At 45.1% G+C, this 27,302-nt stretch overlaps 1 protein-coding gene across 2 annotated transcripts in view; it reads right to left on the reverse strand.

The window, feature by feature from the left end:
- Positions 1-27,302, reverse strand: part of TSNARE1 (t-SNARE domain containing 1) — a 1,046,259-nt gene that overhangs the window by 592,387 nt on the left and 426,570 nt on the right. For both annotated transcript variants that reach the window (XM_019528236.1, XM_019528235.1), the window contains exon 5: positions 22,285-22,354. In XM_019528236.1, the coding sequence (XP_019383781.1) occupies positions 22,285-22,354 (70 nt within the window). The remainder of the gene's footprint in view (positions 1-22,284; positions 22,355-27,302) is intronic.

Genomic DNA, 27,302 nt, shown 5'->3' on the forward strand with positions numbered 1-27,302 from the left:
CCTTTTTTTTTTTTTTTTTTTTTTTTTTTCCTTTTTTGCCCATCTCTTTTCTTTCTTCTCTCTAAGTAGAAAACTATTATAGCAAACAAAACAGCTAATGGCAACACAATCCTCACAGGAAAAAAGCAGATGTACGTTTTAACTGCCTGTCTCTCAGGCATAATTGGTGAAATTTACATATATATAAAACAGACAAGAGTTGGCAAAAAGGGAAACTTTCCTAGAAAAAAATTGCAATAGTATATATTATTATCTATAACCATATATATTAGACTTTCAGTAACATATTGCACCTAATATATATTATATGATAGTAATGCATGGGTACATACTTGCACCTAATATCTATATCTATAGATATAAATATATTTTGCAATCCTTTTTTCTAGGAAAGGTTCCCTTTTCACCAACATTTGTCTGTTTTATATATTTATGTAAATTTAACCAATTATGCCTGAAAGACTTGCACATAATACATACATACATACATACATACATACATACATACATACATATAATAGGGTTAAAGTTTACCTATTCTTCAACTAGATGATGGGATATTAGGTATATAGGTGTGTGTGTGTCAAGATAGATAGATATATCTATAGATATATAGAGAGAAATATAGATATATATATTAGGTGCAAGTATGTACCCATGAATTGCTATTATTTATATAAACACATACATAACTGGAATTCATAGATATATAATTGCTACTAAATTTGCAAAGTAGATTTAATTACTTATTTAGATTTCCTTACATTCTGTTTCCTGTGATACAATTAATGTGTGTTAATCCCATCATCTAGTTGAACAATAGGTCAACTTCAACCTTGCCTTCTGCCATTCACTTGTTCTTCATGGCTTATTATTTATCAGCCACTCAACCTAAAAAGGATGAAACACGTATGAAAAAACAAAATATTTCATGGGGAACCTTGGAATAGCACCCCTATTGGGAAATAACCACCAGACCTGTCATAATCTGGCTATTCCCTCTGCTTTTCCTGTTTTATCACTATTAGTAGTTGCAGAAAAAGGCACATGGTAGAACAGTTTGCCAGATTTCCCATATCAGAGTTCACACAGAAGTACAAAGGATGAAAACAGGATTACCAGGCACAGGGCAAGACCCACAGATAATGAAAAATTCATGTCAAAAGATTGTTTTATGGAGAACAAAAAGCTAAACCTGAAGAGAAGGGCTGCTTGGATTGCTACTTTATAAATAGATTAAAACAATTACATTTGTCTAGCGACTAAACCAAAGAGCAAGGATACAAGAAGTAATCCACAAACGTGCAACTGATTCAGTCTGTGACCACAAATAGTCCCTGCGTCTCAGTTTTCTTGACTTTAAAACTGCAGTTTCCCTACCAAGGACTGGCAGCACTGGTCTCTATCCATCACAAGCTTATGGGCAACTGCACCAATCAAGTCGCATGCTGTGGTGAAGAAATACGTAGCTGTGGAAAGCAGAATTGTCTGTGGCTGAGAGCAATATCAAAGGTCTTGTAGGCAACAAGTAGGCTCTACATTTGAAGTTTATTTAAAGCCTGCTTATAAAGCACTTTCAGATATGTCTCTGGATAAGTGCAAACTTATTAACATTCCAAGAGGCCATTACCAAAAATGAAATGGGAAAAAAATACCTATTACATTTTGCACAGCGTCCTTTCAAACCTCTAAACATAGATTTATAATGGAAATGCAAACTGACCTTTACATCCTGTACTGTACAGCTGAAATGTTGCAAAAAATACATTATTCTGATGGGGGCAAGGGATGAACTCGGTGCACTCTGCGCTGCAAAAGTGCCCTCTGTCTTGATGTTTGTTCTCCAGACATTGCAGCACATCTGCCTTTCCTCTCCTTGCTGCAGCTGCTGAGCATCCAGGAGGGTTTCAGGGGCTTAGTGACTCCACAATTATCAACCTGTTACTGCAGCTTTCTTGTTGGCAAAGAATCCACCGGTTTGCCCTCGTTCCCAACAAACTATCTCATTAGCCTATATTCATCCAGGTTAAACTGTATTTACAACTGCTTAGGTCAGAAGTTGAGATGTTCCACCCTTCTCTTGTGCTACTTCCAGACAAGGTCCATTGCTGCTGGCTAGGTTGACAGATGTAATTGTATTGACCACCTTGGGATTCACCATCTGAATCAAAAGCACTTACCGTACAGTATACGTGTAATGAAACATGGTAGGTGCCAGGCACTTCCTACCTATTACACTAAACCAGAACTGCCGCAGGTAGAGCACGATTTCCACATTAAGAAATGATTATTACCTTTTAAGAAGGAAGCTCTCTCCAAGTATTAGCTGCTCTGTCTTCGAGTCCACTTCAACAACTTTCTCCCCGACTATGATTCACGTGGTCTCAGGGAGAAGGGTTTGATCTGGTGGACTGAACAGAGGTCAGGGACCCAGGGAAGACTGATCTACATTTTGAAGAGGCTTTGTTGTATGGCACTGAGGAGGCATATAACATCGGTGCGCTTCAAATAAGCAACATAATTGTCATCACTAAATGATCAAGCTGTGTTTGCCACCAAAAAGATTGTCCCAATGCAAAATCCTTGAGCGACTATAGATCCGACAACGGCTTCTCCATGATAGGGTTCAGGGTTTCCCCTTGCCTGAACAGTATTCAGAGTGACATAAAGGAAATCTTCTCACTTCTGATGTTTAAAACCATCTTGAATTTATGCATCACAGGAGACATAATACATCAAGCACTGTTCTGCTATGCAGAAGTCAATAGTCGAAGCTAGGCAACATAACAAAAGTCAGTTGCCTAGAAGTATTCACATAAAAATTAGCAGCACTAAAGATGGAAAATATTACTTAGCACATACACAACAGCCTGCTATGCTGAGATCATGTCATAGTTTCATAGTTGGTCGGGTTGGAAGGGACCTGAGCAGATCATTGAGTCTGACCCCCTGCCATGGCACAAAAAAAGTACTGGGGTCAAACGACCCCAGCAAGGTGTACATCCAGCCTCCTTTTAAAGACCCCCAGGGTAGGAGCCAGCACCACTTCTCTTGGAAGTTGGTCCCAGATCCTAGCCACCTTGACCGTGAAGTCGTGCCTCCTGATATCTAGCCTAAATCTCCCCTCTGCCAGCTTGTGACCGTTATTCCTGGTCACTCCTGGCAGTGCTTGGGGGAACACGGACTCCCCCAATGTCTGCGAGTCCCCTCTGACTAGTTTTTAAACGACCACTAGATCCTCCTCAGCCTTCTCTTGTGGAGGCTGAACAGGTTCAGGTCCCGCAGTCTCTCATTGTAGGGTCTGCCCTGTTGTCCCCGGATCATGCAAGTGGCCTCCTCTGGACCCTCTCCATGCTGTCCACATCCCTCTTGAAGTGCGGTGCCCAGAACTGGATGCAGTACTCCAGCTGCAGCCTGACCAGTGCCGCATAGAGGGGGAGGATCACCTCCTTGGACCTGCTCGAGATGCATCTGTGGATGCAGGACAAGGTGCGGTTGGCCTTCCTGACTGCGTCCCCACATTGCCGGCCCATGTTCATCTTGGCATCAATGACGACTCCAAGATCCTTTTCTGTCTGGTGAGTAAGAAGTGCATGGAACCAAAAAAAAAATTTTAGAAAATGTGTGTGCTGGAAATTAGGTCTAACTGGTATACAAGATAGCAAGAGGATGGACTATTGTACTTACCTTCTCTCTTTGACGGCCTTAATTCGACATCAGTGCTAATCAGAGAGGTGGACTGATATCTTCCTCTTACCATCATGGCTCCTGTCACTGCTATCTCCCAGTGTCCACTATGTTGCTACTGGATCTCCATCAGTCTCATAGACATCAAACAAGTCCAGGCCAAAGAGACACCCAAGTACAATTATTTTATTCTGCACATTACCCCACTCTACTTAGCACTGATTATACCTTAGCTGAAGTATGATGTACAATTTTGGGAAAACATTTAAAGAAGAGCGTCGAGAAATTGGAGAAGGTCCAAGAAGCTGGAAGATGATAACGAGGTTGGTTAGAAGCTTTTATGAGGAACCGCTAGAAAAAATAGGTATACTTGCTTTGGAGGACAGAAGATTAAGGAAGGGCATGATAGCACTTTACAAATATGTGAAAGCATGCCCCAATTACAATGGAAAAACCTGGTTTTCCCTGTCACCGAGGACAGGAAGCAAAGCAGATCTAGCTCAAATCTCAAAGGAAATTTCTCAAGTGTCAGAGCAGAATAACCGAACAAGCTACCAGAGAAAGAGCAGACTTCTTCCTTGAAGGTTTTCAAGCTGCGGGTTAGGCCCTTAGCGGGAAGGTTTAGGAACCATGAATCCTGTAACTCTGCAGAAGATAGGAGAAGATGACCCTTTTCCAACACCGTTTTGAACCTAATACCAAAACTGCAGCTAAAACCAATGTCTTAAACAGCTTGACACTGGTGCAAGTTCAACGGGCCCAACAGTGCTGAATATGAATTTTGCCTGCTTGTCTCCAAACACCAGCACCAGAAATAAAAATTGCCTTTCTTTCCTTGATGCTATTTCCTCTCCCTATTTCCCTGTGCTTGTCCTGTTGTATCTTCATAGGAGCAGGATACATTTTTAGCAACAGCTCCAGCTAACTCTCCCCCCCACCACACCAAAAAAAAAAAATAGTTAATACCATTGCTAATACTATCTAGAAGACTGTCAGATGGGAGACAGGGGGGAGTGGACATCTCACAAAAAACTCTCTGTTCCTTCAGAAAAAGGGAGTGCAAAGTATTGCTGAAATGAAAGGCTGAATATTTTACATTTCAAATGCTTTATCTGATCTGCTTTCTTTCTTTTTTTTCCTCCTGTTAATAAAGGTGAAACGATTTCTAATGGTGATTGTTGCCATGGGACTAAGCAGGCTGAGGTCTCTGTACATGAAACCCCAAATCTTATTTAACTGTTTAGCTATAAGGCAACAGGCCCCTGTTATCTTAAGCCTCTGGGCCCATTCGTTCCATAAAAAATAGCTAAGCGGTGCTCAGAAGAAAAGAAAAAGGACTCTATAGATAAATTAACCATAAAGCATGAGTGTTGTTCAACTGGCGTTTTCTTCTTTTAAGGTCTTTGAATGTAGAGAGGAAATCATAGTCCTCTGCTGACATCACACTCCATAATGTAGGAACTGAACACAATGCCACTTAATTCGGTATCCTGCATGAGTGAGTAGGCAGAGGTGACGGGTGTGAAGAAGCAAGCCCTGCGTATACAAAAAGCTTCTGTGATGAGTAACTGTTGTAAAACATAAGGGAAATACGAAGACAGAAGGTAGCACAAAAAATCATTCCATGAAGCACATAAAATCCTTTGCAAGCTAGATTTCTCAAGATAACACATGCATGTTTGTCTGCACATAGCAAGGTTAACCCAACATCAGGTCCCAAGGGCTGATAGCTGCCTGCTGTGGAGGCAATCGCTTAAAACATTTGCTAAATTCCCCAAAGTTGAGACATCGGCAAGCAGCTGGCGAGCAGACTGGTGCACACATTGGTTTCATGAGGCCGCCTTACTTTTGCTCTCCCTGTCTCCTTATCCAACATTACTCATGTCTCTTCCACTGAGCTCATTCCCTACAATGTCCTCTACAATGATTTCTCTAGTGTAGCTTTAAGTGGCTCAGATCACGGGCTTTAAACCAGTCCTCTTAAGAGACCCCACAGCCTAAGGAGCACCAATGTATTTACACATTCAAAATGATCCCATCGCTCCTACGTATACACTGTGCCTTTCCTCCCAAACACGCTGTCTTCCTCCTTAAGCCTTACAACTGTCATCATGCAGTTTTAAAATGGGCACGTTTGAATGGCACGCTTACCGACTCATCTGTTTGTTCATAGGCCTAACCTGCAATAAACGTGGCAATATGAGCATGCTAGAACAAGCCGTTCACCAAAGAGCTGCACAACAGATCATCTCCCTATCCTGAGAGGTGGATTTTCATGTCTTTTACTGCAAAAAAAAACCCAGCAGCCCAAACTCATTCTCCCAGCATACCTTCCAGAAAATAGTTGGTGGAAAACACTAAGGAACCTACCAACCAAATGATCAGAAGAAACAACTAGTTAAGAGGGGCACAAGCTCCTGGCTTAAGACCAATGCAGATCTCAGGAAATAAATGCAATCTTGCATAGAGCCACGGTACATTTCATGAAGCATTAGCATGTTTGAATTAACATGTCAGGCCCCTGGTGGGCGAGGCTGCCAAAGAAATGACTGGCCCTGACAGCAGCATACTCTGTGTATGCACACATGAAATATTAAGCAGGCTTCTTCCCACAGGTCCCTTCCATTCTGCCCATGAACTGCATTGTTTAATGAGTAACCATGGGTACTAAAACTTGAAAGGAGTCAAGATGTTTCTTCTAAGGAGTTTTTGTCCTAAGGAAGTTTACAAAATGTATGCCAAAAAGTCCAGAGGCAAGTCGCTGCAATTACAATCTCAGGCTACAGATTTATGCCTGTGGAAAATCTAAATTCAAACAAGGAACTTGAAAGACAGTTTGCTATCTCTCACTGTATAGGAGAGAAGAAATGTTTAAGGATTGTAGAGCTGTTTTTCAAAGCACCACTGAACTCTTAAGCCTTCTAAAGTGCTGGGGCTTGCTATGATAGTATATCATAATTGTATTTCAGAAACCAACAAAAAAAAAAAAAAAAAAAAAAAAAAAATCAGATTTCTGTTTGTGGAAAGAGAAGGCCATCTTCTACTCTGGAGAAGATGCAATCAGAAAGGTCATTCAAAACTGAACAGTGTGAAGACATAGTATCATAAAGAAGTCAGGTTGCATGGGACCTCAGGACATCATCTAGTTCAACCGGGAATCGAGCCTGAGACCTTGGGGTTATTAGCCCCATGCTATAACCAACTCAACTGAACAGCTTTACAATATACATAAATATATCAGTTTATACTGTGCATTTCAGAAAAATCTCAAAGCACTTCTTTAAGCATAATCAACTACCATCCCAAATTTGCACTTGGCATAACTAAAGCTGTGAGCAGTCCAGGCTAACGTTTTTAAACTTCAGACAAGCAGCCCTATTTAGTGTTTGGGTATTAATCTGTGGATCTACCCATTTAAGGTTAGGAATCCATGTCGGAAAGGATTTAACCTAATACCAGAGCACAAGTGAAGGACAGAAGGGGAAAGAGAATCAAATTCTCCTGATCACCAATTGGTTTTCTAATTGCTATGGAACACAGATCCATGCGACGATAGCTCCTCTGTCATTGAATACTTGTGCACATGCACATCGACACACACACACACACACACACACAATTTCAAAAACATATTTTCTTCCACCTCCTGCTTACTAAAAAGCTCCATCTTCGCAGGGAAGGATCTGAGCATGGCAACCCATGCATGTGTCACCTCCAGGCTAGGTTACCGTAATTCAGCCTCTGAAGCTGACCTTGCAGATACTGCCAGGACTCCAGATAATGAAGTGTACCTAACCCACATGCTTCAAAGCTTCACATATAACTCTGCTGTACAATGCAAAGGAGTGTAAAGACACCTGTGATTGCTCTAAATGACCTAGCTTGGGTATTGGATCTGGGCATGCTAGCACAGAACTTTACATGGACTAATTGTCCCTGTTGAGAAACAGGATATATTTAATCCATGCAAAGCTCCATGCTTACTGATCTACACTGCTTCTCCCAGTACCCAAGCTAGTTTGGGTATCTCTACATTGCACTATAATCTGCAATGTTAAAATGCCTGCAAGTGGCCATGAGTACATCAGACCCATACTAGAGCCATGGGTGGAACTACAATAGAGATATGCGGGGTGCAGATGGTGATGTACATCATCACATATTTAAAAAAAAAAAACACTGTTCTCCCCTTAAAAATAAATTAGAAGTGTTACTAATATGCAAGGGCCCAGGCTTAAATCATTCAGTTTAAGAAGCAAAAACAAAAATAACCTCATAGGAATGAGTTAAAAACCACCTGATGGGCTGTGAAATAGGAGCTTTATTACCAGGAGCAGCTAACAGACAGCAGAACTGCAGAACACAGGATAGCATGACTGGTAGAACATCAAGGCCATTAAAAAGAAGAAAGGGTAATTAACACCTGTGAAATAAAGAGTTTATAAGGGATTAGGTAGATTATAATGAGCGACAAAGTCAATGGAGTCCCTCAAATCTGCCTGAATAGAAATGCTGCTGCCACTGTCAGGCTGTTGGTTTTAAAGTTTGAATGAAGTAGGAATCAAAGTGTATGTGTGTGTGTGTGTGGTGGGGAGAGGGTGTACTCCTAGGTGTGTAGGCAGAAACACAGCAGTCTGCAGCTCGCTATGCTTCCCAATCACACCTAATTACCTGATTGGGAACAGGGTCGAGCTGTTCCCTATAAAAGCCAGGCCCTGAACAGCAAAACCAGCAGTCTGTTGCCAGCATCTGGAGAGACACCACTGGCTGAGCTGCTGCTCAACACCTTGGAGGTCTGGGGGGACTATAGGGATGAAAAGAGGTCCCTGTCCCGGGTACGACAAAAAACTACACCCTGCTGGGGAAGGATGGTCTGATGGAGCTGCCCATGGTGGGGTAGTCCCTGGAAATGCCAGGCCAGTTGCCTCCCCAGTGAAAGGCAAGTATGAGGCACCTTATAATCCCAGCCCCCACCTACCTGGTGGGTATTAAGATCAAGCAGGGGGAGCCCAGGAGATGGAGCTTGGAGCCCTGATCCTAGAGATGGGGCTTGGAGCCCAGGGCTGGGGCTTGGAGGCCCAGAGAGGAGCCTGGAGCCCAGTGTGGAGGCATGGAGTCCAGTGAGGGGCTTAGAGCCCACAGTTTGAATAAAGAAAGAACCCAGTGTGAAGGCACTGGGACCACAAGCTTTGGTGGGGAGTGAGAGTCCCGTGTGAGACTCTGGAGCTTAGGTCCCAGTGTGAGACACTGGAGGAACATCTGTGAGGCATGGGACATGATAACGAAAGGTCAGAGCTGTGTGTAAAGCTTTTGTCACCAGGGCAAGTAATTATTATCCATCAAGGCGTGGCAGGCGAGGTAGGAGGGTTGTTTGCCTGGAAGCAAGTGGGTCGGCCTATGTTTAGATTGGCCCTGGAATGCCCACTTGTTACAGGACGCAAGTGCACCTCTCCCCTCCCTGCCCCCCGGATCTGCCCTAACTAAGCCCCTCCGTTCACCCCCAGTCAGCTGGAGCTGCCAGTTTTAAGAATTGGTCCCAAGATTCAAAGCTATGAATAAACAAAGCCCCAGCTACAAAACAGACTGAACTTGGATCTTTGAACAGTTAAGGTAACTGTGCTCTGGGATGATGTAGATCAAAATCCGTAATGAAAGGTACACTGGAGCAGGGGGTAGAGCACCTTTCAGTGAAGGCATCTTGCTGTGGAACAAACTTCCAGAGGACAGCTACTGAGCATAGAGTCTGGCCAGGGGAAGGGATTGCTGCAAAACCTTCCTTCCTGAAGGGCTTTTCTGCCATGAGAGACAGACACAACAAACATCTCCTTTTACACTATAAATGTCTTCAATAAAAAGAACCAACTGACACTTTAAGACAAACAAGCACACCCTGCCTCCAACCTGGGCTTGTCTTGGAAAGGTAGAAATACCAGAGGCTCCTGGAAATCCACTAGGAACTTCAGTGTTGCAATCAATTTTCCTTTGAAGGTGCTTGGATACATTGGAACGGCAGAAGAAAAGCAATTGCTTTGATTAGATTCCTGATCAGTGCCATGCCTCATTCCCAGAAGGGGTCCAATCTAACAGTCCTGGGGCCAAGGTCTGTTAGATTCCCCCAGTTGGGTACTTAAATCACCCAGAGTATGATCCTAATTATATCCAGCTTGAGTTCCTAAAACCATTAGTGCAAAGGGTGGGTGAGTCCTCATCCTCCTTGCTGCTTTCTTGTGACTTAATTAAGACTAAGATGTTGGTATGGGTTAGAAGCAGATGCTCTGGGATTTTCAGGGACTCAGGCAGAATGAGAGAGGAATCATTTAGGTATCAAATCGGTGGAACAGAGTCTGGACCCTAATGTCTAACATACTAGAATTACAGCTGGGGGAGGGATTAAACATCTCATCTGGAGCTAGAAATGAATAAATGGCAATGGGGGGTGACTTGGGAGGAGGAACCCAAATGACTCCTTTCTGGTTCTTCATCCTGGTTCCTTCCCCTGGCACCATGGGTCTGCTCATCTCCTTATGACACTGCTACCCTGTGCCCCAGGGGACGAGGGATGCTCCCAAGTAAAGGGGCAACATGGGGGGACCAGTTTGTTCCAGGCATTGTGAGTGGAAGGAAAGGGAATCAGAAATATATATGGGGCAAGTGGGATGGGATGGGATGGGTTAGGAAGGGAGTTGGAAGTGGAATGAAGGCTGAGCAGGGACCCATCTTTCTATGCTGTAACATCAGCTCATGGGGCTATGGCTGTGGCCCACTACCAGATGCCAAACCAATACGAGACATGTGGTGAGCTCCAGCACAAAAATATCAGGTCCCTCTGATGATAGGGCTGCTACAACGCACTGAAGAGCAGAGGCAACAGCATGGAGCAACCTTCAAAAACAAGACCCGGACATGCACATCAGGTCCCCTATCCTCATCTCTGCAGCTCCTCAGTGGATGGGAGCACCAACCTCCTTGGACCACTGACTGATCCTTGCAAACCCAGCTCCTCCAAGCACCACTCCACCCTCTCACAGCCTGTGAAGCCCTGATGTGTTAATCCACAGCAATGCTTTCCATGCTTTCATGTGGCCACTATTTCTGATCAGCTTGTGAACGAATCCACTTCCAGTGCAAACCAAATGCTATATGCAAACCCCCGCAGGGTCCAGGATTGCCCATATGTTTTGTGATTGAATCCTGTCATCTCAGGTCCCTAGCTAGGGTCATTTGCACTGAAATGGAGAAAAATGAAATTACGTCTCTCCAAGCTTCAAGTATGTGGGCTGTCCAACACACGAGCACAAGCAAATGCGTGTGCACACACACACTACAGCTGTACAAAACTACTCGGGGTCAGGAATGTCAGGAGAAGCCCTGGAAAGACAGATTAGCAACCAAAGGATAGATAAAGTGGTCAAAGGTATGTGATAAATTAATCTAGCAGACAGCTCTGTAGTTTGTCACATAGTCGGTTGCTTTCAGGTGCTAAAGGATGAGAGATTATATCTTAAATATAAGATATAATTATGAACAGAGCAGGTGTATTATCCAGTAATATGTAAATGCTGATAGCTGGTAACCCGGTTTTACTGCCAAACCTACAAGGTGGTTCACGTCAGAAATTGATGCCAGAAGCGATAAATAAAGGATAGATAAAGTTAATCCTGCTACTGTGAGTTTAACAGGGAAGGTATTACTTTGAAGGGTTTAACATATTAACGGAATATAAATGGCATTTCAAAATATTTATGGAAAGCTTTTTTTTTTTTTTAAGCTTACAGAAGCAGAACAACAAAACCACATAAAATATTATTAAAATCCTCCCCTCAATTAAACTAGCTGACACTTAAAAGCTTCTGATTTACTTTAAAAAAAATATATCTTCTTTCAGAAAATTATTACTTTAAAATATCTTTCTGCTTTTCATTTTTTTTTTTTTTAAATAAATCTGAATTTCTTAAGAAATATAAATACCTTAATGGAGGATTTTTTTTTTAAGCCAGTGCTTCCAAGTTATCAAGAGTAATATAAAGATAAAGCAAGACACGTATATAAGGGGAAAGAAACTGCAGAGAAAGTCAATTATGTGAATAGTTCAATTATCCAAGCGTAGGATGTGCCACCACCTTGCTTGGTGCTTGGTACCAGGGAGAGCAATGGTAGCTAAAAAAGGAGGAGAACTGTTCTAGGGCATGAAAAAAAAAATGAAATAAGGGCCTGAAAAACATGTGTGTGTGGGTGTATCTGTTTAATGAAACAATTGGATTTTATCAATGGATATTGGTCCCAATTAGCATGGATAACTGCCTCTCTAGTGTGGTTGGAAAATGATTCAAGGTATCCTATTCCTTGGAACATGGGATCATAGGAAAGCAGGGCTGGAAGGGACTTCCAGAGGTCCTCCAACCCAGCCCTCTACTCATGGCAAGGTCATCCCTGGCTAAAACATCCCAGTAAAGTAACCTGCTGTGGAAAACTTCCAGGGATGAAATATATCTTTGAATCTAAAATGCATTCCAACTTCCTGACTCTCAGTTTAAGGGGACCCTGCCCCATCCACCAAATAAAGATGTGTCTTTGGAATAAAACCTACTGGCTCCTATTTCACCCTTGACTTAAAGATGCAGGCCATTCTCAAAAGAAATTTTTCTTTTTTCTTTTTTTAAGTGCCTTCTATTTGAAGGAATACAGAGGTATAAAAGCATGTGGTGATCCACAGTACTGAATGCTGCAGTACTAATAATAAAAAAAACTGTATCCTCTCCTTTGTATGGGCAATGTGCCGGGTGCAGAGATCCCACCCAGGAACACAGCTGGGTATTCGTATCCCTCTGCTGTTTCCACCACATGAGGCGGGCCAGTAGGGAGCGCTCCTGTGTCGAGCCGCCCACCTCCCTGCGCCCGACCACCTTCCAGGCTCTGAATGCCTCCCTAGGGGCGCCTTATGTCCAGCCGAACCCTCTCCCGGAGCACACTCGCCAGTCTGGGGGTAACGTGCCGCCACCACCCTGAGAGTGGACTGTCTCGGCCCTGTATCCTCGGGGAAACACAGGCCTAATAGTCCTACGGGTACTCGACCCAATACAGGCACTTGGGGTACTTCCCCAAGTCCGGGGGCAAAAAGGAAACTCTCCCTTAGTCCACAGACCTAAGGGGTCTCTTAGGCATAATTTAGACCCACCCCTCAATAAGTCTCCCACACCAGTCAAAAAGGAGAACTTTATTGATTACAGGGGGTAGGGTAAACTAGGGTACAGGATAGAGCAATATCTAGAAATCCTAAAGAGCAAACAGTCTGGCTGTGGTAGCCTTTTGATTACGCATCTGTGATACTTCCAGCTAAATATCTAATCAGATTGAGTAGCTTACTCACAAGCATCTTCCAAAGGCAGGTGAAGTTTCCCTTTGGAGGCAGGCGGTTCCTAGCTCGTGAGTTTGGGGGGAGAGAGCCAGTTTCAGATGTTAAGGCTTCTCTGTCCCCTGCCTGTCTGCTGCGTCACCTCATGGCCGGAGAGAAGAGACCGCCTCCTTCCCCGTCCTAACTTATATAGCCCCTGTGACCTCATTCACCTGGGCTAGCGGAGGTCAGCCCCAGTTGGCTGTCAGCCAACCAATTTGAAATGCATCACCTGTTACCGGGCAGATTCCAGCTCCGCAGGTAGAAACCCCTTACCCAGATAAGTGATGCAAGTCCCATAGGCAGAGGGAGCAGGTTTCCCCCTCCCTCAGGAATGCAGCCAGCTCCAGTTCCCTAAAGAGACAGGCTGAGGGTGTGGTCCCCTGTGTGCTAGGCCCATCCTAATTGAATGGTCACAGCACAGAGATTTAAATCACAGTGTCACAGGGCAGAGATTTTGGGGGAGAAACCAAGGTGGCTTTCTGCCACAGGCAAGAGGCAACTATCAATTTGTATAACCAATGCCATGTTCAGCCTGTATCTTAGCTTTGAATCAGACTATGAAGGGTGTGGAATCAGTGAGTAGACACACTTAACTGACGAGGGGCAGCCTACTCTTGCAATTAGTTGATTCAAGAAAATGAACCTGATTGCCTTCTATGAAGAGATGGCTGGCTGTTTGGATGCGTGGAAAGCAGTGGGTGTGATATACCTTGACTTTAGAAAGGCTTTTGATACAGTCTCCCACTGCGCTCTTGCAGGTAAGCTAAGGAAGTACAGGTTGGATGAATGGACTGTAAGGTGGACAGAAAGCTGGCTGGATCGTTGGTCTCAATAGGGAGCGATCAATAGCTCGATGTCAAGCTGCCAGCTGGTATCAAGTGGAGTGCGCCAGGGCTCGGTCCTGGTCTTGTTCGATATCTTCATTAGCAACCTGGGAGATAGGATGCAGTGCATCCTTAGCGAGTTTGTGCATGACAGCAAGCTGGGGGGAGTAGCAGATACACTGGAGGTAGGCTAGGATACAGAGAGACCTCAACAAATTGGAGGATTGGGCCAAAAGAAATTGCATGAGGTCCAACAAGGACAAATGCAAAGTCCTGCACTTAGGAAGCAGCAATCCCATGCACTGGGGCATGCTGGGACTGACTGGCTGGGGAGCAGCTCTGCAGAAAAGGACATGGGGTGACAGGGGACAAGAAGCTGAACAGGAGCCAGCAGTGTGCCCTTGGTGCCAAGAAGGCTACCGGCATCCTGGGCTGCATTGATAGGAGCATTGCCAGCAGATCGAGGGCAGTGATTCTTCCCCTCTATTCAGCACTGGGGAGGCCACATCTGGAGTCCTGTGTCCAGCTGTGGGCCCCCCACTACAGAAAGGATGTGCACAGGTTGGAGACAGTCCAGCGGAGGGCATCAAAAATGGTTGTGGAGCTGGGGGACAGGACTGGTGAGAAGAGGCTGAGGGACCTGGGCTGATTTAGTCTACAGAAGAGAAGACCGAGGGGGACTGAATACCAGCCTTCACCTCCCTGCAAGGGGGCTGCAAAGAGGATGAAGCTGGGCTGCTCTCAGTGGGGGCAGATGACAGGACAAGGAGCAATGGGCTCAAGCTGCAGCAAGGGAAGTTGAAGCTGGATGTAAGTAAAAACTGTCTCACTAGGAGGATGTTGAAGCACTGGAACAGGTTACCTGGACGGGTGAAATCAAAATCCCTGGAGGTGTTGAAGACCCGGCTTGACAAAGCCTTGGCTGGGATGATGTAGTTGGGACTGGCCCTGCTTTGAGCAGGGAGTTGGACTAGATGTGAGCTCCTGAGGTCCCTCCCAACCCTACATTTATACAAGTCAATGGGCCTCAGCTGGGGGTGCCCATTCAGATCCCATTGTGTGTTTGAAGCGTCTCTCCTTGTGCTCACAGGCCTCAGAACATGGGAGAACCAAAGGCACCGACCAGCTCCTTTTGCCCAGAGAAAGCCCCCTAGGTATGGATACCCTTCTCCCTGTAAAATGCTGGTGATACTTCATGGTACATGAACCTGCCTTTTGGGGCAGCATGAAGGTAATCCCAAATGATGAGATGGCTTATTATCTGTAAGATTCCTCTCCTCTCCAAACCTCAGGTTTGTGGCAGGCCTGGAAAGGCTGTTTGGTGATGTGCACATCCCAAAGGAGAGCAGGTGCTCAGCAGACAGGCAGCACAGCTGAGTCTCACAAGCCAGGCCTTTCCCCTTCCCCATGACAGACCTGTTCACAGGCTGGACCGAATTAATTCTTCTCAAAAAACTAAAGAAGAAAAGAAAACTGTGGAGTTTCTTTTTAGCAGAGCACCTGAATCGTGCACACTACACAACTCTTAATGCAAGCAGTATACTCCCGCAGAAAATTACATCCAAAACGCCTATGTTAAAAGAACATTAAGACTGAAAAATGAAGCACTCAACAGCTGGGAAAATGCTAGAATTAAGGGTGCCCATGCAGCCTTAAATTCAAACTCTTTATGCCCAGATGTACAGTCTTTAATTACATTATAATTCCCCGCCGCCCCCGAGATGCTCGCCCAATTCAAAGCGGAGGGTGGAAGGTACTAACTTAAAGTGTAAGCTATTGAATTCTTCCTTTTTAAACTCCTTTTTCAATGAATAGTTGTAAAGAATTATTTACTACATACCATTTCCTCACCAGCTTTTCTATGCTGCTCTTATCATAGTATGTTTGAGGGGCTTTTTAATATTAGTAAGTCCCTCCACTATGCCCCCCAGGAGAACAGGCAGACAGGTGAAAGACTGGGGTATAGAGATTAAGACTAAAAAGAAACTGTAAGTACCTCATGTCAGGCACCCAGAGAATGAGGAACAACTGCTGAACATTTCAGTTTAATTGACTTGCCCATCTTCACAAAGGAACTTTTTTTTTTGGCAAAAGCAGGGAGAAAATCTAATTTCCCCAGGCAACATTCAACTCCCGAAAGCATGAGACACTCGTATCTCTTCTTGTAATACCTCCACACCTTCCAACCTCTATAAGAAATGAATTATGGGTCCTATAGACACCATCCTCTACTCCACACCCAGGATTCATCCCCAGAGCTGGTCCTTCCTTGTGCATTGCATGAAACAGGAGAAAAACGGCAAGAGAGTCTATAATTAAAGATGGTGCCATACTGCATATGCATAAGGAGGCTGAATTAAAGTAGCCCGCACAGCAGCCCAAAGAAGCATTTCCTAACATTTGAATATTTGGCATTGCAACCTTAGCACTTCTTTTACATATGAAACGCACACACCCAGGTCAGATCACAGTTACACTGGCCACATCCAGCTCACAGGCTTTATGTTTGACACCGGTGCTATAACCTAATCACCAGTTGTGCGAGGTGACATTCAGCTTGTTCATCCTCCAGAAGAGGTGGCCCTCTGCCCCCTTGAAGGAGGGGTGCAGGATGCCAAGCATGTTCTGAAAGAAAACCCCACTGCTGAAGAGCGATGAGCAAAGATGTTTGCTCTGGGATGTATGGATGTTCGCCCCTGGACACCACTAGTCAGGCAGTCTTATGGTGCCGCACACTGCTTTTTAGATGAGGAGCACGCTTGCAAACCGAGCTCCAATTTTAAGGGGAAAATTAACTCTCTGGGCTCTCTCAGGGAGAAGCAAGCAGATATGCTCCTCTTCCTGAAAATCTCTAAATCCCCAGTCATTTCCAATAAATGTATTATAATAAATAGCACATAATAATCATAAACAGCACATAATAACCGGATCTTTTTCAACGGTCTTCTTTTCTGCGCTATGGGCTACACTAGACAAAGTGGGGGAGGGATATGTTGAAATCGATAGTTCTTATTTGCTGTTCAAAAATAGTTAGCAATCTGGCTGCTCTTGCTCTGGAAGAACACTCCATATTCCAAATTAGCATAACCCCCTTTCAGAAATAATTACCATATTTACTTGCACGCCACACATCTTTTCCCCCAAAATTAGTTTTCCAGAACTGGGGTGCATGCCTTAAGGGGGAAAGCTGGGGGGGGGTGGTTTGCCTGGAACAGAAGCATGAAGACACTGTAAGGTTGTTGCTGCTTCTCTTCCTTCCATTCCCTCCAGCAGCTTCATGTGGAGAGGGAAAGAATCTAGCAAGGCAGATCCAAAGGTTCACCATACACCAATTTGACTCCTGCTTTACCCAAAGTATAAAACCAACAGCCTGGTAGCAGGAATGGCACTTCTATTCAGGCAGTTTTGATAGAGTCAGTGACTTAATGGTCCATTACAATCTACCCAATTCCTGCAAATCATTCTTCATTCTGCTAGTGTTAACAATTCTCTCTTTTAATGGCCTTAATTTTGAACCAGTCTAACTATCCTTTGTTCACCAATTTTGCTATCTGTTACTTATTCCTGGTCTCTCTCCTCTTATTTTACAGCCCTGCAGGCTGATTTTTGCTCTTTCCAAAATCCTAGATTCACGCATGGAGGCCAGCCTTCAGCAGCAACTGCAGTTTCAGCTTTTGGCTGAGCAACCAACAGCTGCTGAAAATCCAGCTGTAAAAGGGTTAAACTTATATCCTTTGCTTCAGAAGCAAAGTGAGGGTGAGCGGGGTGACGATTAGGCTTTGTTCCTGTTTTTCGTGGCCATAACTCTGGGAAATACTTTTTTCCTCCATCCTGCCTGTGCAAAAACAAGGTGCAGATCTTCATAGATTTCATAGACATTCGGGCCGGAAGGGACCGCAGAAGATCATCGAGTCCAGCCCCCCGCCCAAAGGGCAGGAAGTCAGCTCGGGTCATAGCATCCCACCAAGATAAGTATCCAATTTGCTCTTGAAGGTGTTCAGTGTAGGTGCTTGAACCACCTCCGACGGCAGGCTGTTCCAGACCTCGGGGGCTCGGACAGTAAAGAAATTCTTCCTTCAAGCCTGAAACGGTCTCGCAGTACTTTATGACCGTTTGACCTCGTCACCCCTTGGGGCACTCTGGTGAACAAACATTCCCCCAGATCCTGGTGGTCACCCCTGATAAACTTATAGGTGGCCATCAGATCACCCCTGAGCCCGCGCTTTTCCAGGCTAAAGAGCCCCATGGCTCTCAGCCTGTCGTTGTAAGGTCTGTTTTCCTGACCTCTGAGCATGCACGTGGCTCTTCTCTGGACTCTCTCAAGCTTCTCCACATCCTTTTTGAATTGTGGAGCGCAAAACTGGATGCAGTACTCCAGCTGCGGCCTCACCAAGGCTGAGTACAGGGGGAGAAGGACATCCTAGAATTTGCTTGAAAAGCATCTATGGATGCAAGCCAGCGTTTTGATCGCTTTATTAGCCACGGCATCGCATTGCAGGCTCATGTTCATCTTATTTGGGGGTATGTGGTAGGCAAGAAAAGACAGCGTCTATAAATGTGGATAAAGCCAATTCAGAATAAGGTGCTCTTACTTCAGCACAACATGTGTGCACGCAGGGAATTGTTCAGGAAGAGCTAATCTGCTTTACAGTCACAGTCTATCTTCACTGAGACCAAGTTCCTTACACAGACAAGACCTTACGTGCAGCATGTGCATGAGACAAAATGTGTGTTTGCACGTGTATGAACAGGAGTGCGAGAAGCCAACAAAACAAGCTGATTCTTACACCATTCCTGTGCTGGCTCGAGCACTTTATTCTGCACGGCCTTTCAACAGCTGCAAGCACTATGGAAACCGACTTCTTGTGAAGTCCTCCCTTCCACACCCCCTCACATCCCCCTATTCCCAACACCACCCTCACAAAGCAAATATAAAACCAGGCCATGTGGCAATTTTATTGTCCAAATAAAACTCTACTCAAAGACTACTGTATTCGCCGTAACAGCAAAAGAGATAAACTAGCCACATGTTCATTCATTGCTGTCTCCGTCCCTTCTGGGTTAGAGGGCACTTAAGGGGAAACATGGGGGAGACAGCACCCAGCCTCAGAGATCTTTTTTGCAGTTAACCAACAGGATGTTGCTGCATGCGTAGGTTGTGCATTCTTGCCAGCTCTTAGGAATCGCAGAAATCGAGTGTCTACACCAGTGGTGCCCAATCTTTTTACCCTGCCGGCCAGGTCCCTCTGCACGAAGCATCCAGCTGGTGGGTTTGATCCATAATACAGAGTCAGCGTGGCCTGGGCTGGATCAGGCCACAGGGGGGTGCAGGGTCCAACCCTGATCCATCTGCCGGGAGGGGAGAGAGCGTAGGGTGGAAGGTGGACAGCCCACCCCTGATCTGGAAAAGGTACGGGGCAAAGGGGGTTCGGGGGTGGGACACAGCCAGGCCCCGACTGCAATACGTGAGGAGGTGGAGCTTTTCAGCCTTAATCTGGATGTGTGGGGTGTGGAAGTTGAGCAGCCCAGCCTGATCCGGAAAAGTGGGGAGCAGGCCAGGCCCTGATCCTGTTGTGCAGCAATGGCCCAGGCAGGGCTGGATCCAACCCACAGAGCTCCCACTTCTGCCCATTATTCTCACCCGTGGAGATCCTCGTGGGTTGGATGCCATGACTCCATGGGCCAGACCTGACCAGCACTCCTGGTCTACAGCACAGGCATTATGGGCACAACTCATTATAAATCCCTGTGGACCTAGGCCTGCCCTCAGCATTGTGCCGTGCCCTCTTAGCAAATCTGAGACAACAGTGAGCACAAAAAAAAAGGAGCGGGGTGGGGAGGAGAAAGCTTCTGCTAAGTTAAGGGCTGCACACCTTGCCTCCTACAAACCAGGGAGTTCTCCCCTGCTCCGAAGCAGCAGGACACCCTTCCAGAGTCACAGGAGGCTGCAGGGTGGGGAGTTCAAAGTTACCCTATTTCCAAAATTAAAAATGAAATCACTGATTGTCACGGCTGAGTAAAGTACGTATTTACAGAGTATACCAGAATTACACAAGGCAAAGAGAAGGACTGTAATGCTTTGAACAAATGAGAATTGTTTCTTAAAAAAGAATTTAAAGTTCTCCAAATACCATTACGGCTGTAGGTACAGAAAGTTATCCTCAGAATAGGGGTGTCCAGCAGCCAGCAAAACATTTAATCTTGCAGAGAAACTCTTAGACAAGCACCCTTGTCGCTCGCATAAATCTTTATTAGAAAATAATTGGGGGAAAAAATCAATTTGTATGGACAATGGTGTTTGTTTTCTGGATGTTAATTATTCATTTTCCTGCTCTATTACAGGACCCATGGGAGCACTGGAGGAAGACGAGGTACTGGGAAGGGAGAATCAAAACAGTGACAGGACACTGATGGCAGCTCTCCTGTCGCGGGGGTGAGAAGGGAGGATGTGGAGTCCGCCTGAGGTGCCAGGAGGAGGCGTACAGTGCTGTGTACATCAAAAGCTGACTTTTCAACCTGAAACCACCGCACACAGGCAGAAGTAGAGAGGCGTGTTAAAGTTAAAAGACAGACTAAAAATGAGATTTGATGCATTTTTCATCACAAGATGTTGGGGTCAATCTTCTGGTCTTCGGGTGTCTTGGGGCTGGCTGTACTGGGTGTGTCTAGGGCTGCGTACACACATTCAGATGATCTGGGAGAATACTCCTATGTTTGTTTTCCTGGCAAAAAAAAAAATTACCCAACAGACACCTGACCAGATCTTTAAATGCTGAGCCCCTGGAGAACAGACAGCTTACAGAGCTTATGGGAGCAAAGGCTCCCTCAGTCTGCCTCAAGATAGGTGGCAGCAGTGCACAAGGCAGCCCTGATTGGCTGCTCAGGGTCAGCATGCATCTTCCTGTATCACAATGTGTGGATTGGGAAGGGGAAGTGTTTGCTGGAGCAAAAAGAGCCCAGTGAGTAACACAATATTGCCTGGGTAGGATATGGGGAGAGGAGTGGCAAAGCACCTTGGGATTCATGAGGACTGTGCTGTGGCTTCTCTCAGTAGAGAATGCATACAGACATTCATTCTCTCGAGATCAACTCTCCTTAGAGTGATTTAACACTGACCGTCCCTGGGGTTTTGGTTTTGTTTTTTTTCCTCCAAGAGAGGGCATTTTTGGTTTGGAAGAAAAATCCTGAACATGTGAACACTCATAGTTTCTCCTGGGAGAGAAATGATTTTCCCAGGAGTCACTGGATGTCTGTACATGACTTAAATTAGAGCAACATCTGTTTTAGAAGAGAGGAGGTTAATCACCGTCACTCTTCTAAACACGCTAGGTAAAAGCAAAGCCAGAATGGCATCTGCGGGACTGAACAGTTCAATATACCCAAAAGCCAAGCATACCTGCCTAGGTACAGCCAAGTGTACAAACTACCTCGAGGAAGTACACAGGAGCTCAATGTACCTACTTTGGCTGAAAAGTTCAGCAGCACACCCATATGTTTTATACGGGTGAAACATCCACAGAAAATAGCAGCACGGCAGGGGCAGGGAAAAAATCAGCGAGCCCTTGAGGGCTTCAGAAACTACTTCTGCCGCTTCTTCCTTCTCTAGAAGGCACTGGCTGTATTACTGGATCTTGAAGAAATAAAGAAATAGAAAAAAAGGACCCTTGGGGCATTTGGGGTTTCCAGGACAATGAGATAAAATCATGAAACTATGAAATGAAGCAGAACCAAAGTCTTGTCCTCAGCTTCACAGGGTCCCCTCATGACAGCAATACTGAGTTCAGGGGTGGAGGGAGGGGGTGAATTTGTTAGCCTGACTGCTAAAAATGATGAAGTTTTAACATCCTAATGCACTACATACAGAAAGGTCATTTTAATTTTCTGATTAGTGCCCATACGATGAAAAGTAACAGTGTCTGTGTAGGGATGTGCAAGAGAAGGGCTAGCAATTTTTATCTACCAAAAGCAAGACATGACTTACAATTCTTTTGATGTGGGTAATTTTGAGGTGTAGTGTCCCAGGCCAGTTTTCTCCCTATAAACATGCCATCCTGCTATTCCTTCCCTCTTTCCTCCAACTTGTTTGGTTGCCTTTGGCAAGGGAAACCTCTATCAGCTTCCAACTCCAGCCATCTCATTCACATTAAACAAAATAGCATGTCTGGGACGAGTGATCATTTTCCATTATCTACTTACCTTCCTCCCCAACCCAAAAACTAGCGCAAGGGAAGCTTTATAAGATAAATGCATTTCCAACCATCATGAATCATAAGCATGAAGAAACACAATAGAGAAAGTCTGGTGAAAAGTTACCGAGGGTGCAGGGATAGATAAGTAAAAGGTAAAAGAGAAATCTGTAGCAATACAGTACAGACTCACAGTCCATCTCGCAGCTCTTGTGTATCGTTTGAGGTCCCCAGGGATCTAAGGCTTCTTTCCAAGGAAGTCACTGTCAACAGGAGAAAAAGAAAAGACAAAGAAATAGCACTTTGTTCCAAAAAAAGAAAAAGGATTATGTGTTTTAAATGGATTTTCCTTCACACTGCTGCATGGAGCAACTAACATATGGGCAAATGAACGCACAGAAAAATGAGACAAGAAAGGCCAAAGTCTGACAAGTCACTTCTTCACCAGGGAAGCTGATCAAGTGCAATACGAGCACACGGTGCACAAGAACTGTTACAAGCGTTTGCTATTCGTGCTCTGCCGTAACTGTAAATGGGTATTTCCAGCTTCCAAGTTACACTCTAGGAAGTCTCAGTCGCAGAGCTGTTAGAAATTAAAGTCTCAAGCCCGTGAATGCTCATAGACATCTTCTGTGGGAAGTTTCCGAAAGAGATTTTGAGAAGGTGCAGAAGGCAGGTGAACTTAAATTAATGATCAAAGTCTAATAGATGGGATGAAAGAAGGAAAACATACATAATACAGGAAGGAAAAAAGGGGAGTAGGGTGGCAGAGAGATATAAATGAAGGGAAAGAAGTGAGACGTGGAAGGGATGAAGCAAAAACAACTCCTGAGGGAACTGGGCTTATTTACTCTGCAGAAGACTGAGAAGGCATTTAATAGGGTGGGTCCAAAGAGGATGGAGCCAGACCGTTCTCAGTGGGGGCAGGTGACACAACAAGGAGCAATGGGCTCAAGTTGAAGCAAGGGAAGTTGAGGTTGGATATTAGGAAGAATTTTCTTCCTAGAAGGGGGTAAATCACAAAAACAGATTACCCAGAGTGGTTTTGGATTTTCTACCCTTAGACGTTTTTAAGACCCAGGCAGACACAGCCTTGGCTGGGATGATGTAGTTGGGGCTGGTCCTGCTTTGAGCAGGGGGGTGGACTAGCTGTGACCTCCTGAGGTCTTTTCCAACCCTTGTTTTCTATTATTCTGCGAATTCTGGAAAATCTGGAAATCATGAATTATGTGATCTCCATCTGACAGGCAAACAGGCATATAATAAATGGGGGTGGGGGAGTTATTGGCTGTAGCTATGTTGGTCTAAGGACATAGGCAGGCAAGGGTCTTTGGGTAGACATGATATCTTTTATTAGGCCAACTAAATGGTTAGAAAAAAAGTTCTTTGCAAACTTTTACTCAGGCATAGGGAGACTCTGCTGATGTTATGTGTTCTCCAAGGTAGAAAAGAAACTAATTTACACCAAGCATGTCTGTGATAATGCAAACGAGTGGAAGTTGGGAAGAAAATGGGTAGACAGGAGAGGAGGGGAGGAAGGAAGGGAAATGTATGACGAAATGCAAGTGGTCAGCTGGAAGCAGGTTACCTGCAGTATCAGATGTCAGGCAGGTTGTAATGTGTCATAAATCCAACGTCTGTATTAGGTCCATGATTTTTTGTATCCAGCAGATTTATGAAGCGAGGGCTGTAGGCTCATCCCTCTATGCCTGACAAAGGGTGTTTGTGCCCAAAAGCTTGCAAAGAACTTTGCTTCCAACTGTTTAGTTGGTCTAATAAAAGATATCATATCTACCCGAAGAACCTTGCCTACAAGAAATTGGAGCACAGCAAGAAAGGTGATATTGGCACCCTTGAATGATGCCCATTGCACCCTCTGGACCCATAAGCATGCTCTGCTAGCATATCTGGCCCTGAACCAAATTATCCCAACCTCCAGTATGTTTGCAAGAGGCACCATTGGTAAGCATCTACTCTGAATGTCAGGCTTGCAAGACCACTGGTACTCAAGTAAATGTCCTTCTTCACCTTGAATTCTGGGCACTAACTTTACATTCTAACATTAGACACCCTGCCGGGGCTGAAAGTCCTGCTGATTAGGCCAGAGACCCAAGGGAGGCATAACTGCCTGGGCAATAATCCCAGGCTGGGCTTCCTGCTAACGTCTCTGACAGACCCTGAACATCTGCCAGCCCCAGGCCCTTGCAGAAGTGGTGCCGTAGCTGCATTGCAGGTCTCGATGGGTGACAACCTGGCCATCTCTATACCCCAAGAATTCTTCTTTCCTGTTGCTATACTGTATGCATTAGTTGTCATCTGCCCGTTCCCTTGGAACTGCCAGATCAGATCAGATCTGCATAGTGCAATTACCTCCATAATCTCTGCTACGTTACCCAACATTGATGCTTCAGAGGGAAGAGCAAACTGCTGGTACCACCCACAACGCAAGCCTAACCAGGGGTTAAGTTTATGGTAGACATAAACACGCTCACTCCTTTCCTCTCACCTGGTCCTGTTCCCTTCCACTCTGCTCCAAACTGAAGGCTGCAAACGTGTCCGTACATTCTTCAAATTCACTGAAGAATGCATGGCATGAATCTTCATGCATTTTTCATACAAATCAATCAGCCAAAAATCTCAGGGACCTCAGTTCTGTCTTTGGAAGAACTGAATGAAAACCAAGACTGCAGGATTTGGTGCACTGATTTAATCCAAGACCCTAGAAAAGGAACAAGTTTCCCCTGCACTGCCAGCTCAGGGCATGGTTGTGCTCCTGGATAAGGAGTCTGGGAATGGGAGAGTAACAACCCTTGGTACTCAACATGTACAGATCCTTCTGCCTGAGTTACCCATGGGCCTTGATGACCCACCCCAACAAATGCACAGTGTGACAGATGAGCACTGTACCTGAACTGAGTGGGTGAAACTAAAACCAGACCCAGGGCTGGGATGCCTCCCTTCCCCACCTCCCCGCTTCGTCCCCCCAAATCAGCTGTGCATGCACACCTGTGTTTTGACATGGCATCATCCATAATTACCACTGAAGAAGTTAAACTACCCCTCCACATATGTTCTCTCTGGTGGGTCCATAAAATGCAGGAAGAAGATGCCCTTGAAACTGCTCCTTCCATGCAAGACTGATCTGGAGCAATGGACCTGATCTTACCAAGTGCTGGGGGCTTCTCAGCACCCCACAGGCATTGCATAGCACTACACAGGATTGGGGCCTGCAAAGAGTCTTCAGTCCAGATCAGAGTGCATCGGGTGAAAGGAAGCTGACACCCACCACGAGAGCCCTGGGGGACTGTAAGACAATTATAAAACCACTAAAACTCTCAACTGGCCCCTAATCCCCTCACAATCTGAAAAAAACCCACTGGTCGGTTTTTTCTGCTCAGTGTCTCCCGTTGAGACCCTAGTTATTAACCTTTGACCCACACTCATACTCCTGCTTTATCATCTTTTACCCCCGTGGAAGAATGCCATCCCAGTTTCTTCCACAACTCTTCTATTAGGTTTTTCCTTGCCATTGTCTTCTCACCTGTCTGTCAATCTGGTTGACCTGGGTTACCATGGAGGTGAGGGACTTCAGGTAAAGGGCTGGAACTCCACCTCTCTATTGTGTTAGCACTGACCTCATCGCATGGGGCAGGGGCTTGAACCCACATCACTCTCTTAGGTGACCAGTGAAGCTTTTTAAATTGGTTAGTCAGCATCAAACAACACCTGGCCTTGACTGGGTCTCAAAGGTGAAGTCAAAAGGGCTATATAAAGCTGAGACTCCCCAGGAGATGGGCGGCAGCCATGTTAAGTTACATACAGCAACTGGAACATCTGCAGCTCTCTTTCCCTCTCTCTCAGGATGCTGAAGTGAGTAAACTACTTGGAACTTATCTAGATATATAGCTGACTGTAATGTAGAAGCAGATCAAACAGCTACTAAGCTGACATGGTTTGCTGTGGGTTATGCTTTCATACTTCTCTATCCTGTACCCTTCCTCAAGCCTGTCCTCTTTAACCAATAAAGCTCTCCACTATAACAAGTGTGATGGACTCACTGGGTGAGGGACTGGGGCAAGCTTTTAAGCTCCCTATGCTCAGCCAACTAAGGGAGGCTACTCTTTGTGCTTCAGGCTAAAGAAAGCACCCCAAGTTCTCACAATGGGTCAAGCATCCTCAAGATCTACAAGGCCTGTGCACCCCAGGCGGCACAGGGCCCAGATACAGACCAGCCTTCTGGGTGGTGGCAGCGATTACCCTAGGCTTGTGAATGTGCTCCAGGAAGGGGGTCAGCCAGATGTGAGGTGGCCCAGGGGAGGCATGAGGAGTTTGGTAGGTGGACAGGCACAGTGAGGTGGGTGGCTCAGCATGTGAGTGCCCCCTACTGGTCCACCACACCCCCCAAGAAATCAATCATTATACAGTTAATGGCCTCCCTCTAACCACTAAGAGAGGCTTCTTGTTTCCCGGTGGGCCTACCCCACCATGCCTATATAGCAAATAGGCCAGAACACACATCCTTCTTCTGGCTTAGATACCTTGCGTCGTGTCCCCACTTGCATCCAGCTGAAATGACCAATCATTTTTTTTTATCTCAGTGCCTGGACAACATATCCTAGCCTTTTGTTTCCCTGTGTCAGTTTTCTTCCACTTCTCATCAGTGAAATTGGCTTTGCTCCTCAGATTCTTCATAGCTTATCCTCTGTTTCCTTATATGATACCAAGATGGTGAAGGTGTCAGCCTGCATCGCTTATTTGCTAACTTAAAAAAAAAAAAAGGAAAAAAAAAAAAGCCTTCATCCTTACTCCCATGCTGTCCTTCTTACAAGGAAATAACTCCCTGAAGAGATGCACAGAGCCATCCCATGTTCTTCAACACCTTTCTTAAAACTCTCAATTGTTATGATATCTACAAAGAACTTTAAAAAGGTCAGGACACTAGTGTGACACCACTACTGCTCACAGTGATAATCAGGGATCCTGGTTTTCTCTGATTTAAAAAAAAAATCCCAATTTTTTAATATAAAAAAATAACCCAAAATCTGCATTTTCCCAGGATTAAAAACAAACGTCATATATATATATATATATACATGACGTTAATTTGGGGTTATTTTTTATATCCAGAAATTGGGAATTTTTCTTTTTTTTCAGTCAGAGAAAACCAGGATCCCTGGTTTTCACTGTGAGCAGTAGTGGTGTCCCCCAATG

This window comes from Gavialis gangeticus, unplaced genomic scaffold, assembly GCF_001723915.1.
Source record: "Gavialis gangeticus isolate Ggan-Ray unplaced genomic scaffold, GavGan_comp1, whole genome shotgun sequence".
NCBI lineage: Eukaryota > Metazoa > Chordata > Crocodylia > Gavialidae > Gavialis > Gavialis gangeticus.